General features: G+C 37.6%; 2 protein-coding genes and 1 long non-coding RNA gene across 4 annotated transcripts in view; 2 read left to right on the plus strand and 1 right to left on the minus strand.

The window, feature by feature from the left end:
* LOC310725328 overlaps positions 1-18,753 on the minus strand; it is a 130,134-nt gene that overhangs the window by 6,908 nt on the left and 104,473 nt on the right. The window lies entirely within an intron of this gene.
* LOC310725297 (5-hydroxymethyl-dUMP N-hydrolase-like) lies at positions 166-7,927 on the plus strand. The gene is made up of 4 exons (XM_083540159.1): positions 166-398; positions 1,401-1,472; positions 6,870-6,980; positions 7,135-7,927. Exons 1-4 carry the CDS (start codon positions 275-277, stop codon positions 7,260-7,262), a joined length of 435 nt encoding a protein of 144 aa, XP_083396285.1. The 5' UTR covers positions 166-274; the 3' UTR covers positions 7,263-7,927.
* On the plus strand, positions 11,409-14,019 carry LOC310724739 (5-hydroxymethyl-dUMP N-hydrolase-like). Of its 2 annotated transcripts, XR_014533163.1 has the most exons (5): positions 11,409-11,658; positions 12,290-12,361; positions 13,101-13,211; positions 13,416-13,670; positions 13,776-14,019. XR_014533163.1 is itself a non-coding variant. In XM_083539020.1 (4 exons), exons 1-4 carry the CDS (start codon positions 11,523-11,525, stop codon positions 13,541-13,543), a joined length of 447 nt encoding a protein of 148 aa, XP_083395146.1. In that variant the 5' UTR covers positions 11,409-11,522; the 3' UTR covers positions 13,544-14,019. The 2 variants fall into 2 exon arrangements, 1 of the variants encoding a protein (XP_083395146.1); XM_083539020.1 differs by having other exon boundaries at positions 13,416-14,019.

Raw genomic sequence — 18,753 nt, forward strand, 5'->3', positions numbered from 1 at the left:
TAATAATAATAATAAAAGAAAAAACGCTCGGTTTATCGATTTTAATGATCGACATGCAGTTTAATAAATCACTATATTTATTTTTAGTCATATTTTGTAAACATAACATTTTCAATATACACTTGTTTATATTCTGTAATGCGGTGTGATGGAGCTGACCTGCCACCAGGGGGCGCTCATTAACCACCCTGATAGAGTCTGTAGTCGGAAGAGTGGCATCTTTACCCATAAAGATTTTCACATTTCCTGCTATTTTCAGTTTCAATTCCACGCGATGAATATTTACTTTTGTGGCAGCATCAGAGGGGGAAGGCAGGATATGGAGGTTTATCAAAAGATTGCGAAGAAGCTGCAGAATTATGGGCAGGTTTTGAGCCACGATGATATATCTGAGAAAGGTAAATAAAGCTTCCTAATGGATAACTGTTACAGTGCAAGGACCTGCAGGCTTAATCATATCATTTGCAGCTTTATGTGATGCATAATACAGTATTTATAATCATGTGTCATCAAAGCAGACACAAATCCATCAGCAGTCTCGTTCACTTCATTCAAAGCAGCAACCTGGACAATTTACTTATGTTTCCCCCTAAGCCATGTGGGTGCCATTACTTTTTGAAAGACGTAATTAAGATGTGTAATTCAGATTACATTTATGGCATTTATAGACGTCCTTATCTAGGGTGACTAACAATTGAGCAGTTAATGGCTAAGGGCCTTGCTCAAGGGCCCAGCAGTGGTAGCTTGGTGGTGCTCGGGTTTTAACTTATGACCTTCAGAGCTTCAAAGTCCAATTCTTTAGTCTTAACCACTGAGAAACCCCTCCCCAAAAATAACAGGTTATAAAAAGTCGATCAGTTTAGTGTTGTGCTTACTGCATGCTTAAATCACTAGAGTCACTCTATTAAATAAAAGAATAAACCCATAAGTGGTTGTGCATTGCATTGTGGGATTGATCCAGCATGTTTTCTGTTTTTTTTTACATCCTGTTTATGCACCAAGACGATAAGGCAGACTGTGTTGGTTGTGATGGGTAAAGCTGTAGACCTGCTAAACAGAACATAACCTCTAAGGCTAAACCTTTGTAGTATGAATGTAACATAAAAAAGAAAAAGAAAATCAGTCTAGAAATAAATTGTGTTCTTGTGTCTAATTTGGTGTGTGTGAGTGCTTTCGGGCAAAAACACATCACCTGAGTTGACGGACGCTTTTTACATGCAGTGTGTGTCCCATGTTGGGACATGGATCAAAACTGATCCCAACCAGGATAAAGCAATTAATGAAAATGAATGAAGGATTTTATATACAATTAATCATTTTACTAACATAATACTTGCTCCAGTGCAGAACTTGGCTAAACGATTGTTTTAATGAATACATTTGATTTGCGTCTGACCCAGGTGTGGAGGCTGTACCAGCAGGAGACGAGGCTGTTTATGACCGTGAAATGGAGTGGCTGGCTCAGTCTGATGGTGAGACATGTTTGGATAAGGGACTGTGAGGCTCATGTTTTGTGTGTAGAGTATGTGTGTAGTTCACTGTTGTTTTGTGTGTAGAGTATGTGTGTAGTACACTGTTGTTTTGTGTGTAGAGTATGTGTGTAGTACACTGTTGTTTTGTGTGTAGAGTATGTGTGTAGTACACTGTTGTTTTGTGTGTTAAGTATGTGTGTAGTACACTGTTGTTTTGTGTGTAGAGTATGTGTGTATAGTACACTGTTGTTTTGTGTGTAGAGTATGTATAGAGTACACTGTTGCTTTGTGTGTTAAGTATGTGTAGTACACTGTTGTTTTGTGTGTAGAGTATGTGTGTATAGTACACTGTTGTTTTGTGTGTAGAGTATGTGTGTAGTACACTGTTGTTTTGTGTGTACAGTATGTATAGAGTACACTGTTGTTTTGTGTGTAGAGTGTGTGTAGTACATTGTTGTTTTGTGTGTACAGTATGTATAGAGTACACTGTTGTTTTGTGTGTAGAGTATGTGTGTTGTAGACTGTTGTTTTGTATGTACAGTATGTATAGAGTACACTGTTGTTTTGTGTGTTAAGTATGTGTGTATAGTACACTGTTGTTTTGTGTGTAGAGTATTTGTGTAGTAGACTGTTGTTTTGTGTGTAGAGTATGTGTGTATAGTACACTGTTGTTTTGTGTGTAGAGTATATGTGTAGTACACTGTTGTTTTGTGTGTAGAGTATATGTGTATAGTACACTGTTGTTTTGTGTGTAGAGTATGTGTGTATAGTACACTGTTGTTTTGTGTGTAGAGTATGTGTGTAGTACACTGTTGTTTTGTGTGTTAAGTATGTGTGTAGTACACTGTTGTTTTGTGTGTTAAGTATGTGTGTAGTACACTGTTGTTTTGTGTGTAGAGTGTGTGTATAGTACACTGTTGTTTTGTGTGTAGAGTATGTGTGTATAGTACACTGTTGTTTTGTGTGTAGAGTATGTGTGTATAGTACACTGTTGTTTTGTGTGTAGAGTATGTGTGTATAGTACACTGTTGTTTTGTGTGTAGAGTATGTGTGTATAGTACACTGTTGTTTTGTGTGTAGAGTATGTGTGTAGTACACTGTTGTTTTGTGTGTACAGTATGTATAGAGTACACTGTTGTTTTGTGTTTATAGTATGTATAGAGTACACTGTTGTTTTGTATGTACAGTATGTATAGAGTACACTGTTGTTTTGTGTGTAGAGTATGTGTGTAGTACACTGTTGTTTTGTGTGTACAGTATGTATAGAGTACACTGTTGTTTTGTGTGTAGAGTGTGTGTAGTACATTGTTGTTTTGTGTGTACAGTATGTATAGAGTACACTGTTGTTTTGTGTGTAGAGTATGTGTGTAGTAGACTGTTGTTTTGTATGTACAGTATGTATAGAGTACACTGTTGTTTTGTGTGTTAAGTATGTGTGTATAGTACACTGTTGTTTTGTGTGTAGAGTATTTGTGTAGTAGACTGTTGTTTTGTGTGTAGAGTATGTGTGTATAGTACACTGTTGTTTTGTGTGTAGAGTATATGTGTAGTACACTGTTGTTTTGTGTGTAGAGTATATGTGTATAGTACACTGTTGTTTTGTGTGTAGAGTATGTGTGTATAGTACACTGTTGTTTTGTGTGTAGAGTATGTGTGTAGTACACTGTTGTTTTGTGTGTTAAGTATGTGTGTAGTACACTGTTGTTTTGTGTGTTAAGTATGTGTGTAGTACACTGTTGTTTTGTGTGTAGAGTGTGTGTATAGTACACTGTTGTTTTGTGTGTAGAGTATGTGTGTATAGTACACTGTTGTTTTGTGTGTAGAGTATGTGTGTATAGTACACTGTTGTTTTGTGTGTAGAGTATGTGTGTATAGTACACTGTTGTTTTGTGTGTAGAGTATGTGTGTAGTACACTGTTGTTTTGTGTGTACAGTATGTATAGAGTACACTGTTGTTTTGTGTTTATAGTATGTATAGAGTACACTGTTGTTTTGTGTGTAGAGTATGTATAGAGTACACTGTTGTTTTGTGTGTAGAGTATGTGTGTAGTACACTGTTGATTTGTGTGTACAGTATGTATAAAGTACACTGTTGTTTTGTGTGTAGAGTATGTATAGAGTACACTGTTGTTTTGTGTGTAGAGTGTGTGTAGTACATTGTTGTTTTGTGTGTACAGTATGTATAGAGTACACTGTTGTTTTGTGTGTAGAGTATGTGTGTAGTAGACTGTTGTTTTGTATGTACAGTATGTATAGAGTACACTGTTGTTTTGTGTGTTAAGTATGTGTGTATAGTACACTGTTGTTTTGTGTGTAGAGTATTTGTGTAGTAGACTGTTGTTTTGTGTGTAGAGTATGTGTGTATAGTACACTGTTGTTTTGTGTGTAGAGTATATGTGTAGTACACTGTTGTTTTGTGTGTAGAGTATATGTGTATAGTACACTGTTGTTTTGTGTGTAGAGTATGTGTGTATAGTACACTGTTGTTTTGTGTGTAGAGTATGTGTGTATAGTACACTGTTGTTTTGTGTGTAGAGTATGTGTGTAGTACACTGTTGTTTTGTGTGTTAAGTATGTGTGTAGTACACTGTTGTTTTGTGTGTTAAGTATGTGTGTAGTACACTGTTGTTTTGTGTGTAGAGTGTGTGTATAGTACACTGTTGTTTTGTGTGTAGAGTATGTGTGTATAGTACACTGTTGTTTTGTGTGTAGAGTATGTGTGTATAGTACACTGTTGTTTTGTGTGTAGAGTATGTGTGTATAGTACACTGTTGTTTTGTGTGTAGAGTATGTGTGTATAGTACACTGTTGTTTTGTGTGTAGAGTATGTGTGTAGTACACTGTTGTTTTGTGTGTACAGTATGTATAGAGTACACTGTTGTTTTGTGTTTATAGTATGTATAGAGTACACTGTTGTTTTGTGTGTAGAGTATGTATAGAGTACACTGTTGTTTTGTGTGTAGAGTATGTGTGTAGTACACTGTTGTTTTGTGTGTACAGTATGTATAGAGTACACTGTTGTTTTGTGTGTAGAGTATGTGTGTAGTACACTGTTGTTTTGTGTGTACAGTATGTATAGAGTACACTGTTGTTTTGTGTGTAGAGTATGTGTGTAGTACACTGTTGTTTTGTGTTTATAGTATGTATAGAGTACACTGTTGTTTTGTGTGTAGAGTATGTATAGAGTACACTGTTGTTTTGTGTGTAGAGTATGTGTGTAGTACACTGTTGATTTGTGTGTACAGTATGTATAGAGTACACTGTTGTTTTGTGTGTAGAGTATGTATAGAGTACACTGTTGTTTTGTGTGTAGAGTATGTGTGTAGTACACTGTTGATTTGTGTGTACAGTATGTATAGAGTACACTGTTGTTTTGTGTGTACAGTATGTATAGAGTACACTGTTGTTTTGTGTGTACAGTATGTATAGAGTACACTGTTGTTTTGTGTGTACAGTATGTATAGAGTACACTGTTGTTTTGTGTGTAAAGTATGTGTGTAGAGTACACTGTTGTTTTGTGTGTTAAGTATGTGTAGAGTACACTGTTGTTTTGTGTGTAGATTATGTGTGTAGTACACTGTTGTTTTGTGTGTAGAGTATGTGTGTAGTACACTGTTGTTTTGTGTGTAGAGTATCTGTGTAGTTCACTGTTGTTTTGTGTGTAGAGTATCTGTGTAGTTCACTGTTGTTTTGTGTGTAGAGTATGTGTGTAGTTCACTGTTGTTTTGTGTGTAGAGTTTGTGTGTAGAGTCACTGTTGTTTTGTGTGTAGAGTTTGTGTGTATAGTACACTGTTGTTTTGTGTGTAGAGTATGTATAGAGCACACTGTTGTTTTGTGTGTAGAGTATGTGTGTAGTACACTGTTGTTTTGTGTGTAGAGTATGTATAGAGCACACTGTTGTTTTGTGTGTAGAGTATGTGTGTAGTACACTGTTGTTTTGTGTGTAGAGTATGTATAGAGCACACTGTTGTTTTGTGTGTTGAGTATGTGTGTAGAGTACACTGTTGTTTTGTGTGTAGAGTATATGTGTAGAGTATATGTGTAGAGTATGTGTGTAGTACACTGTTGTTTTGTGTGTAGAGTATGTGTATAGTACACTGTTGTTTTGTGTGTTGAGTATGTGTGTAGTACACTGTTGTTTTGTGTGTAGAGTATGTGTATAGTACACTGTTGTTTTGTGTGTAGAGTATGTATAGAGCACACTGTTGTTTTGTGTGTTGAGTATGTGTGTAGAGTACACTGTTGTTTTGTGTGTAGAGTATGTGTATAGTACACTGTTGTTTTGTGTGTTGAGTATGTGTGTAGTACACTGTTGTTTTGTGTGTAGAGTATGTGTATAGTACACTGTTGTTTTGTGTGTAGAGTATGTATAGAGCACACTGTTGTTTTGTGTGTTGAGTATGTGTGTAGAGTACACTGTTGTTTTGTGTGTAGAGTATATGTGTAGAGTATGTGTGTAGTACACTGTTGTTTTGTGTGTAGAGTATGTGTGTAGTACACTGTTGTTTTGTGTGTAGAGTATATGTGTAGTACACTGTTGTTTTGTGTGTAGAGTATATGTGTATAGTACACTGTTGTTTTGTGTGTAGAGTATGTGTGTATAGTACACTGTTGTTTTGTGTGTAGAGTATATGTGTAGTACACTGTTGATTTGTGTGTAGAGTATTTGTGTAGTACACTGTTGTTTTGTGTGTAGAGTTTCTGTGTGTGGAATATGGTGACTCTTTGTTTAGCAAACAATTCACGCCTCTTCACAATAATATTGGAAAATTGGCAATACAAACAGACTGTACAAATAAAAGGTTTTTGATGGTACAAGATTGCATACACATGCCACAAGATGCTCTGCAATTCCATATGGTACAAATCGTTCTTTTATTTCTTTGGTTCATACAGACAGCAAACATATATTTACTTCTGAATTTACTTAAGTGCCTTCTGACTTCTAACACATGGCCCTTTGACAAACAGGCCTTTGTAGTACAGACAAAAAGATGAAATAAAACCAGATGTATTTTTCCTGTTCTGTCTCCAGGAAGATGCAGCTCTACCTCTGCCATGTTAATCTGTAATGTAAGTGACTCTCAGGACACGTCTCGGTCCCTGTAGTGTTGTGATACGTCATATTCACTTAGCAGCAGCGGTGCTGAGAGAACGCGTATGAGAAACAGTTTTGCGAGAGGGAAAAAAATCTGCATATCAAATATTGTTTACAGATTATTGGTCACTTGCTGAATAATGAAAGTAATGCAAATATGTAAAAAATCGATGCATTGCAAAACAAATGTCAATTTGTATCCGAAGCACACTCAAAATCAATGTATCACATTGCATCACATCACGTATATATATTTAAATTTGATTGAACTAAATAACTATATTGTTTACTTTCCCAGTCGTAGTTGCTGAAGTAACCCAACCATCTTTTGGTGTGGGTTATGAAATCGGTCAAGCCATGGCTTTGAAAAAGAGGATTCTCTGCCTTTTCCGTCCCTCATCAGGCAAAGGTAAACTGATTACTCTTTAAATGTCAACACATTTGCTCAGTAGATGTATTAATGCCTCATGCAACTGTACACATCAATTCAGCTTTTTCCACAGATTATTTCTATTAATAAAAGAAATCTGGTCATGTCTTTGTGTTTTTTCTTCATTCTTTAGTGCTGTCTGCTATGATACAGCGCGCTAAGGGGAAGTTGGGAAGCTCTATCTTCCAGGTACTGGATTATGAGGAAGAGGAAGTTGAAGTTGTCCTCGAGAATTATTTTGGTGAATTCACCAAGAACTAATGTGCATTTTATTAATATATATGGCCAAATCAATGTGCACACTACACGATCACACCCAGAAGTTCTCTGGGTAATTACTCTTATGGGAAATCTTTCTTTGGAATGTGGCCATAAGGATTTGTTCTTTTAGCCACGGTTGCATTAGTGAGGTCGGGCACTGCTAGTGGGGTGATGAGGTCTGATACTCAGTCAGCATTTCAGTTCATCCCAGGTCAGAAGATTTGGTGCAGGTCCAGGCAAATCGTCTTCTTCCAGCTCACTTTCTGTACACAGGCATTGTCATTGGAATCTGCTTGGCCCCTTAGTTTTATTAAATAAGAATTTCTACAGCAAACAAAGAGATCCTGTACAACTGTGTGCTTTTTGGTACCAGTTTGGTTAGGAACACTACACACATTATGGGTGTGATGGTCAGGTGTCCATTTATTTTTGACCATATAGTGCACTCATGATGTAATATATAATTTCTTTATGCAGCTCTGTATAGAACACTGTTTTATATTTATATATTTTTTGTTAAATAGTCCTGAGGTACTTTTCTATAAATGACTGAAACATGATGCATTTGCCATTTATTTAAATATGGTTGTCTCTCAAATTGAAAGATTTAAAGCATATAAATGTTGTGATATTTCATATTAAAGTGTTACCATTAATTTTTTTTTCTCCCTCATTCTTTTAATCTTGCAGCATCTGTTATCAATTATTTCAGCAAAATTTGTAATCTTGAAGAAAGAGGGAGGAGCTATAGGGGTGTGACAACACTGACCAGGAGTCATTTATTTGCACATAGATGGTAAAATAAAACTGGAATAGAGTCTGATTCGTAGATATTTGTAAAGATGTTGGGCTCCAGGTAAACTGGATATAAATCTGACTCTTCTTATTTATTTGTTTAATCCTTGAATGTGGGTTGTATGGAGCCCCAGCATTTTTTCAATGTTTTATGAACATATACTCCGTCTGCACAGTGCACATGCAACTGCTTATTTAGATTACAGTCATTTCTTTTGTTCAGGTAACTGTTTTGCGTATGGGCAGCTGTGTGAGTAGTGCAACATTAGGCAGAAAGATTTGTGAAGATCCCTGTGTACACAACTCATCTTCACCAAATGTGCACACATCAAAGCATTGCTCTGAATCGAGCATTGGAGGACTGAAGTCTGATTACAGACCTCCTGTACTGATATGCTTTAGAGATCTCCCATATTTCCAACATATCTGCCTTCACATTACCCCAGATCTCTGGCCATGGGATGCTCCCACTATAGAAAGAAAGGCAGAATATAGGGAAATGATAGAAAGACAGGAGAGGAAAAAGGAGCTTGTTGACAAAGCCAAGAGATATGAAAGGAGGAGAGGAGAATCTGAATGCCTGAACCTAGAGCAGTCGCCCTATTGATGAAGGGCATAAAGAGGAGAAGAAGATAAGAAGATCTTAATGAGCATCACATGTGGCACAGTGGCAGTGGACACAGCTGAAGATGTACTGGACTACCGCAACTTTTGGGGTGCCCACTGGTTCATCTTCCTGGAGTGCTGCTCATTGCACACTTGGTGTTTGGTTTGGAGGAGCGGAGGCAAGGGACTTGGTAATGTTTGAACTCTGACTTTACTTTTCAGCACAATTTTTATTATTATAATTTTAATAAAAGATACCGGGTCCGTTCCCAACTCTGCAGTCTTTGCTCCATCGATTTCCAATTCAAGCTCCACAGCATGTATGGACGTGTTCCTGTGTGTGTTTCCTGAGCGCTCTCTCTCTCTCTCTCTCTCTCTCTCTCTCTCTCTCTCTCTCTCTCTCTCTCTCTCTCTCTCTCTCTCTCTCTCTCTCTCCCTCTGTTTCTCTAAATAGACTGGCAATAATAAGAATATGAGATGAGAATTATCACACGTTATCTGTGTTTTCATCCCTTTTCTCTCCTTTCAACAGCTGGCATTTGATCTTGCTGCCACAACCTACTCTACAGTATCTATGATCTTTATTAGGCACACATGTGCACCTATTCATTTATGCAATTATCTAGTTAGAAATGGCTTCTTGATCAGACACGTCAAAGGAGAATGACCAGAATATTTCAAGCTGACACAAAGGCTAAAACAACTCAGATAACCATTTATACAATTGTGGTAAAGAGAAAGGCATCTCAGTATGCACATTATGTCAAAGTATGAAGCAGATAAGCTATAACAGCAGAAGACCGTGTCAGATTTCTATTATGTCATCCAAGAACAGAAAGTTAATGCCTCAGTGGACACAAGCACACAAAAACTCTTGTTGAGCCACACGTATGATGGGGTCAGAATTTGGTGCCAACAGCATGAATCCATGGTGTAGGTCATGTAACAGTGTAAAGTATCTGTGGGCCTGTTAATACCAATCAATCAATCAATCAATCAATCACTTGAATGCCATGGCCACAGCTTTTCATGGTGACAAATTCCAAATGCTTTGATGGCTGCTTGCACCATTATAATGCACCATGTCATAAAGTTTCATGAACTGCATGTCAAGTGGATGTGGAAGCACAGCTGATGTGACATTTTTAGGGGCATTCCCACTTATTTTTATTTATTTTAAAACCTTTCGAAACCTTCCATCTCCGACATGACAAATCGTGGATCAGGGATTAAACGTTGTTGCTTTGCCCTTTGCTTTTTGCCCCAGCGAGTTTTCTGTTTCATGTGGGTGATGCAGAACATGCGGGAAAGGCTGTACAGTATGTAGATCTACTGTGTGAATACCTGTTTATATAGTAAACATATAGGCAATTCCTTGGCTATAAACTTGTGAAACTATTTGAAGTATTTCACAGAGTGGTGAGTTAATCTGTTTTATTACATTTTAAGAAATAATTTTATCTATCCATGCATATGTACACAGACACAATGACTAAAATCTGTCTAATCTAACGTTCAGTTTTAGGATTCCCAGATGTCAGTGACTGCATTGATGGAACCCACATTTTTTTTATAACTTCTATCTCATTCCATAGCATTAATATGTAAGTAACAGGAATGAGAGAAATAAAAGGTCATTCATTACTACTCTCTCTTTAGTGATATGTGATGCATTTCGCCTCAACATCAATGTGAAAGCAAGATGGCCAGGTTCTGTACATAATGCCATCTTTGTGTCATAAGTTCAAACAGACTACACAATATTTTTAATACTAGTTCAGGGGTCTTCAACATTTTTCAGGTCATGGACCCCTGGCAATTGAAACATGGGATAGGGACCCCTAATGCAAAATGTATTAAATATAGCCACTGATATTAATAGGAACCAATCATATGATACTAGTTATTATTTTAAGACTATTAGGACTATGTTGTTGTACTTGAATATTGTCTATATTTTCAAATCTTTTAAAAAAGATTTATGCATCATAAACATATTTTGCAATTATAATCACAATTAGTAAGTTGTTCACAGTTCTCTTTCATTTTAATAGATTTGCAGTTTCATACATTTTCCTTTTACTATCAGGTGGACTATTATACATTTACATGAACTTCAGCTTTAACTTTAATAGAACTTAATATTGAATTTTACTGTCAGGTAGACAATTATACAATCGCATGAACATGAGCTATAAGTTCGAAAGAACTTTAATGTAAAAATTCAACTTTAACTAGCGGACCTCCTGCAGTACCGCCGCGGATCCCCTAGGGGTCGCGGGCCCCCGGTTGGAGACCCATATCCTAGTTCATTCTAACTTATATACATACATACATACATACATACATACATACATACATACATATACTGTAAATATAAAAGTATAAATTTACTCGCTAACTGTCTGTCCTTAACCTATTCATAAGTATTCGTTTTCCTGTTAGAATTGTTATTATATTCCTCATAAACATTAAAAATCCTCTAGAAGAGAGAAACAGTTATTTAAGTATAAAATGCATCAGTTTCTTCCGCACGGAAGCGGAAACGCGGATAAATTACCTTCACGTGACGTCTCTTCGTCCCGCCAACTAAAATATAATAAATAAAAAAACTCTCCTTTTGTCGATTTTAATGATAGCCATGCAGTTTAATAAATAAATATCGTTATTTTTAGTCGTATTTTGTAATAATAGAATTTCAGTAAACAATTGTTTATACTCTGTAATGCAGTGTGATGGAACTGAGCTGCCGCCAGGGGGCGCTCATTAGCCATCCTGATAGACTGGAGTCGGAAAAGTGGCTTCTTTACCCTTAAAGCTGTTCACATTTCCTGCTATTTTTAGTTTCAATCCCACGCGATGTATATTTACTTTTGTGGCAGCATCAGAGGGGGAAGGCAGGATGTGAAGATTTATCAAAAGATTGTGAAGAAGCTGCAGGACTATGGAAAGGTTTTGACAGAGCACGTGAGCCACGATGATATATCTGAGAAAGGTAAATAAAGCTTCCTAATGGATAACTGTTACAGTGCAAGGACCTGCAGGCTTAATCATATCATTTGCAGCTTTATGCAATGCATAATACAGTATTTATAATCATGTGTCATCGAAGCAGACACAAATCCATCAGCAGTCTCGTTCACGTTATTCAAAGCAGCAACCTGGACAATTTCCCCCAACACCACATGTAGATGATAAACCAAGCGATGCAGGTGCCATTACTTTTGCATAGCAGTTATAAAGAGTTTATCAGCATAGTATTGTGCAACCTGCATTCCTAAATCACTCCACACCGACCTCAAGAATGCATTATTACGCATTATATGGAAATAATAATAATAGCGAACCTACAGAACCTACCAGAACAATTGCTTTGCATTGCAAGACACTAGGTTTCCCTGTATCACCTTAGAAAACTGCAGAATTCCGATTTTTCGAATAATATCCACAGCGTCCCTGGATATAGGAGTAAACCAGAGCTTGTTCATTAATAGTGGTCTGCATGATGTTCACATAGTAGCTGTAGGTTCCCATTGATGCTTAACAGCATGTAACTTTGAGCTCCATTGCAAAACATGACTGAACTTTGTCTTTAATGAATGAAACTTGATTTGCTCCTGACTCAGGTGAGGTTGCTGTTCCTGGAGGAGACGAGGCCATCTATGATCGTGATATGGCGTGGCTGGCTCAGTCTGATGGTGAGATGGTTTGGATACATGTTAAGAAATACACCGATCAGGCATAGCATCATGACATTATAGCATTATGACTCTGATTATCTCTTCATCATGGCACCTGTTAGAGGGTGGGATTTATTAGGCAGCGAGTGAACATTTTGTCCTTAAAGTTGATGTGTTAGAAGCAGGAAAAATGGGCAAGCATAAGGATAAGAGCGAGTTTGACAAATAGTGATGGCTAGATGACTGGGTCAGAGCATCTCCAAAACGGCAGCTTTTGTGGGATGTTGCTGGTCTGCAGTGGTCAGAATCTATCAAAAGTGGTCCAAGGAAGGAACAGTGGTGAACTGGCAACAAGGTGATGTTGATGCACGTGGGGAGTGATGGCTGGTCCGTGTGGTCTGATGCTGTTAATGCTCAAGGGGTCAGAACTGTATTGGCAGCAAAAGGGGGGCCAACACAATATTAGGTGGTCATAATGTTATGCCTGATTGCTGTATAATGCTCATTTAAGACTAAGACAATATTTTTTTACTCATACCCCAACCAGGAGCTATTTATCATATTTTAATTGCACAGTCAAAAGTCTGTCATTCACAGTGTCAACTGACAATCCACAGAAAACAGGACAACCCATTTCCACAAATCATTCCATTAAATCATCTAAGTCAGTAAAGATATTCAAGCACATTTTCACACACATCAATAAGGAATGGCTGCAATTTTTGATCCTGCTTAACAATTTTGTTCACTTTCTCAGTTGTGGTTGCTGAAGTAACTCAACCATCTTTTGGTGTGGGTTATGAAATTGGTCAAGCCATGGCCATGAAAAAAAGGATTCTCTGTCTTTTTCGACCCTCATCAGGAAAAGGTAATCTGATTACTTATTAAGATACAATTTGCCACATTAATATTTGCTCAGTAGATGCATTAATGCCATTTTTGTCCCCCTGTTGTACAGAACACGTCAGCATTATTCACAGCTTATTAACATCTCACCAACTTCAGTGTTGTATTTTATGGGGTGAAAACGTATATTTTCTGCTTCATTTTATTGTTTGTGATTGTTCTTTAGTGCTGTCTGCTATGATACGAGGAGCTGAGGGCAAGTTTGGCCAATCTGTCTTCCAGGTACAAGATTATGAAGAAGAGGAAGTTGAAGGCATCCTGGAGAATTATTTTGGTGAACAAACCAAGAACTAATGTGCACTAAAGATATTTTTGGCAAATTGTATGTGAAAATCTGTCCATCACATCCAGATGTTTTTTTGAACATCGCTTTCCAAAATTAGGGCTTTCTTTATTTTTTCCGTTATTCCTTTTATCCACAGTTCTGTGAAGGCTTTTGGCCACATGATGATTAGTCAGTGCAGGGCAATGATGTTGGCAGAGGAGGCCTGGTACACAGCAAGAATTTCAGTCAATCCAAAGTCAGAATTCATTGCAGGCGATTTGAGTTTGGGGAAGAACTACATTATGGGTGTGATGGTCGGGTGCCCACATACTTTTGGCCATCGAGTGCAGATAACTCATAATGCAATGGGTCATTTCTTTATCCAGCTCTGGAAAGAAAACTTTTTGCACCTAAGATTTATATAAAGTTCCAACACATAATGCATTTGTGTTTGTTTAAATACAGTGTCTGTCAACTCGAGAAAACTGTGATATTTTCAATAGTATTACAAGGCTACTCTTTTTATTTTGACCACATTCTTACATATAACACTTATTCTCATCTCACAGCAACTGATGTAAACAATTGCACAATTGGTCACTTTTAAAATAGCTGCATAAAGAAAGCAGGGTCAGATTCACAGATATTTGAATAGAAACCAGGCTCCAAAGTCTTGAAGCCATATCACTGACTTAATGCCTACTATTTTAGAAATGCTCCAAACACTGGGCTGAAAACTCTGAGAGGGAATCATATGGTTTCACAGTTTACTGTATATAAAGGAGGCAAAAATAAAGGCACAAAAATTCCAAAGAGCAAAAACAGTGTGCAAAGTGAGCAAAACACTTGAAAGTGCTTTTGAGAGGACCAAAAGACACAGGGGTGGATAACATGACCAATATGAAACCATTTGGAATGGTGTCATCCAATGGTTTGTGTTAGGGTGTTGAGCCATTCTACAGAAATAAATCGTACCATGTTATTGATTGCTGAAGGAGGTAGATATTTCCACAGTCTATGCAGAACATCCCAGAATGATTACATTTGATAATTAGAGAGATCATGAACATTGCTTCGCTCTAACAAGGTGTTTAATGCAAGATCATCTGGGAATGAGTTCATCAGAAAAGTGTGTTAGCGCCATAAAGTTAATCTGGTCTGTCTCATGATGTTATTAACTATGTAAGGAAATCATGATCATTTCTACAAGACTGCTGCTACTGAACAGAGAGCTGTAGGGATTGTGGATTAAAGGCATTCGTTGACTTCTTTCTTAAAAGATAAAAATGGATTCTTCCTGCTGAAAGAGGTCATTGCCTCTTAGGAATACTGTTGCTGTAGGTTTAAATTAAACTTGCTTTGTTCAGGTAGGTGGTATGTATCTAAGTTACATCCACATGAATGCCAGAACCATCAGCTTTCCTAGCAGAACATGGCCCAGAGCATTATACATCTCATAATGCATACAAGGCCGTCCACATTATATGAAATTAAACATGATTCAACAGACCCGACCACATTCAGCTTCATGGACCAGACTGGCTGGCCTTCACTCTTTATGCACATGAATGAGCCTTAGCTATCTACAACTTGACTGTGGCTGGACCACTTTATAGGTACATACTACTGGATACAAGGAAACCCAACAAGACCTGCTGTTATAGAGATTGTCTGACCCATACACAGAGACATTACAATTTAGACCTCACATTCTTACTTTTTCTCCCTTTTTTTTTACTTCAACAAGTATAGAAACAAGGTCCTGGATTACCTTTCCTTGAAACTATAATGCAGGAGAATAGGTTCTTACATCGTCACAAAAAGCCAATATTGAATCTGTGAAATGATTTCTGCCTCAATCACAAATGCAAAACTAAATACAGAGAATCCTTTCAAATGTCATATTCAAACACCGATGTACTCTCTTCTTGTGTTTTTTCTTAAACGTCTTAAAGAGAAGTTTTATTTTAAAAGGCTAATGACAGTAAGAACATCGTTTTTCCCTCTCCTGCCTGAACACGTCAAAACAGGCCCAATCATCAAATAAGTAGTGGCTAATAGAGAAACAGAACAGGAATCAATAATGTCAGATAACAATAAGGAATAATAGAGAAATATGCATGAACTAAAAAAACACTGCATGATTGAGTACAAAATAAAACCTTCAATTTCCTTATATATATTTATACTTTACTTTATACATAATACTTATATATATATTATTTTTATATATATTATTTATATATATATATATATATATATATATATATATATATATATATATATATATATATATATATATATATATATATATATATACTTGCTATTTTGCAAGTTCTCCCACTTAGAAATCATGGAGGGGTCTGAAATTGTCATCGTAGGTGCATGTCCACTGTGAGAGACATAATCTAAAAAAACACAATAAAGTAAACACAATGTATGATTTTTTAACTATTTATTTGTATGATACAGCTGCAAATAAGTATTTGAACACCTGTCTATCAGCTAGAATTCTGACCCTCAAAGACCTGTTAGTCTGCCTTTAAAATGTCCACCTTCACTACATTTATTATCCTGAATTAGATGCACCTGTTTGAGGTCGTTAGCTGCATAAAGACACCTGTCTACCCCATACAATCAGTAAGAATCCAACTACTAACATGACCAAGACCAAAGAGCTGTCCAAAGACACTAGAGACAAAATTGTACACCTCCACAAGGCTGGAAAGGGCAACGGGGTAATTGCCAAGCAGCTTGGTGAAAAAAAGGTCCACTGTTGGAGCAATTATTAGAAAATGGAAGAAGCTTAACATGACTGTCAATCTCCCTCAGACTGGGGCTCCATGCAAGATCTCACCTCGTGGGGTCTCAATGATCCTAAGGAAGGTGAGAAATCAGCTCAGAACTACACGGGAGGAGCTGGTCAATGACCTGAAAAGAGCTGGGACCACCATTTCCATGGTTACTGTTGGTAATACACTAAGACGTCATGGTTTGAAATCATGCACGGCACGGAAGGTTCCCCTGCTTAAACCAGCACATGTCCAGGCACATCTTAAGTTTGCCAATGACCATTTGGATGATCCAGAGGAGTCATGGGAGAAAGTCATGTGGTCAGATGAGACTAAAATAGAACTTTTGGGTCATAATTCCATTAAACGTGTTTGGAGGAAGAAGAATGATGAGTACCATCCCAAGAACACCATCCCTACTGTGAAGCATGGGGGTGGTAGCATCATGCTTTGGGGGTGTTTTTCTGCACATGGGACAGGGCGACTGCACTGTATTAAGGAGAGGATGACCGGGGCCATGTATTGCGAGATTTAGAGGAACAACCTCCTTCCCTCAGTTAGAGCATTGAAGATGGGTCGAGGCTGGGTCTTCCAACATGACAATGACCTGAAGCACACAGCCAGGATAACCAAGGTGTGGCTCTGTAAAAAGCATATCAAGGTTCTGGCATGGCCTAGCCAGTCTCCAGACCTAAACCCAATAGAGAATCTTTGGAGGGAGCTTAAACTCCGTGTTTCTCAGCGACAGGCCAGAACCCTGACTGATCTAGAGAAGATCTGTGTGGAGGAGTGGGCCAAAATCCCTCCTGCAGTGTGTGCAAACCTGGTGAAAAACTACAGGAAACGTTTGACCTCTGTAATTGCAAACAAAGGCTACTGTACCAAATATTAACATTGACTTTCTCAGGTGTTCAAATACTTATTTGCTGCTGTATCATACAAATAAATAGTTTAAAAATCATACATTGTGATTTATGGATTTTTTTTTTTAGATTATGTCTCTCACAGTGGACATGCACCTACGATGACAATTTCAGACCCCTCCATGATTTCTAAGTGGGAGAACTTGCAAAATAGCAGGGTGTTCAAATACTTCTTTTCCTCACTGTATATATACACACACACACACACACACACACACATTTGTGTGTGTGTGTGTGTGTGTGTGTGTGTGTGAGTGTAGAATAGATCTACAAATGATTAAAATATTAAACTGGCTCTTAAAACAAGAATTCGCAGTTCACTTGTTGCCTAATAAATCCCTATGTGCTGTAACTGATTTTTGTATATCTACTGTGGTCTATGCTTTTTTTTTTCAGTCACTCAGGAGTCAGGTTTTGTTTTCTTTACAGAAAATTGTGAAAGTTTGAGCACTGGTCTTCAATAAAAAAAGATTTCCTATTGCAGGCTGGTCACAAATTTCAGCTTGATAAAGTCCATGATCAATTTTTTTTAGCTTAGACTAGGTCATAGAGGTGATTGATTTATTTAATTGGGAAATTTAGAAACTACGCTCAAAAGTTTCCATCTGTCAATCATTGGTTTTGGCGTGAGCTCTCTTCCTCTTTGCTGATGCCTTTTGTCCCTGCTTGACATTTTGACAGTTTTGAGTGGGACGGAAACGAGGAGGTGGGAGGCAGGCTTGGGAAACTCAAAAGAGGCTTTTTATTTTTCATTCCTACTTATTTCACGTTTCAGCAGTTTCCTTCCATCTGCGTGCACACACACATTTGGTTCTGTGCTGCTCAGCGCTCTCTGTCACCGTACTCGGCTCTCACTACCTTATTTAAGCTGCCGTTCACTGAAACATAAAGTGCATATCATGGTCTCATAGATGTAGATCTTTAAAACTTGCTCATTGCAGCTCATCCCTTTATTTACAAACAGATGCTTCAACTGGCCTACCTTTTCCTCCCCGAGAGCTTGTAGGTGATATACAGCATCCCTCTTCACTGGAACAACACAGCTCCCCAGTCCTCTGTTCCCTGTGTCAAAGGAGAGAGATGTCAGGAAAAAGTGTGGCCCATCAGTGTGTGCAGCTTTTACTTAAATAAAAGCTTGTTGGCATGGCAACATCCACTCAGTGTGAAGTTTTATGAGCTTAGTGTGACAGGGAGAGGCAAAAACACACCCTGAAAATTCCAACTGCAATTTGGTAATCTCTGTGATTTGGGATTTTGAGAGGTGGTTTTCACAAGGGAGTGGATATTGTATGGTCCTTTCCTGGAACAACCGTTGCTAAAGTCACAGAGACCTCCTTTTTTCATGGCATGAGACCTTGAAGAATCCTTGAAGCTAATTGAGTAATTTGAAGATTGATGTGGATAAATGCGCAAGCAATAATTACTCTTTTGTAAAAACTCACCTAGATGAGTATCATTCAGTATATACTTGGAGTTTGAGCAACCAAATTTCAAGCGTCCTCATGTACTACTTTCCATGTATCT

This window comes from Silurus aristotelis (genome assembly GCF_946808225.1).
Source record: "Silurus aristotelis genome assembly, chromosome: 4".
In the NCBI taxonomy this organism is placed as follows: Eukaryota; Metazoa; Chordata; class Actinopteri; order Siluriformes; family Siluridae; genus Silurus; species Silurus aristotelis.

Coding starts and splice junctions, on each gene's coding strand:
- LOC310724739 (XM_083539020.1), top strand. CDS start 11,523: ATGTATATTTACTTTTGTGGCAGCATCAGAGGGGGAAGGCAGGATGTG. Junction 12,362..13,100: donor GTGGCTGGCTCAGTCTGATG/GTGAGATGGTTT, acceptor TCACTTTCTCAG/TTGTGGTTGCTGAAGTAACT. Junction 13,212..13,415: donor TCGACCCTCATCAGGAAAAG/GTAATCTGATTA, acceptor ATTGTTCTTTAG/TGCTGTCTGCTATGATACGA.
- LOC310725297 (XM_083540159.1), top strand. CDS start 275: ATGAATATTTACTTTTGTGGCAGCATCAGAGGGGGAAGGCAGGATATG. Junction 1,473..6,869: donor GTGGCTGGCTCAGTCTGATG/GTGAGACATGTT, acceptor TTACTTTCCCAG/TCGTAGTTGCTGAAGTAACC. Junction 6,981..7,134: donor CCGTCCCTCATCAGGCAAAG/GTAAACTGATTA, acceptor TTCATTCTTTAG/TGCTGTCTGCTATGATACAG.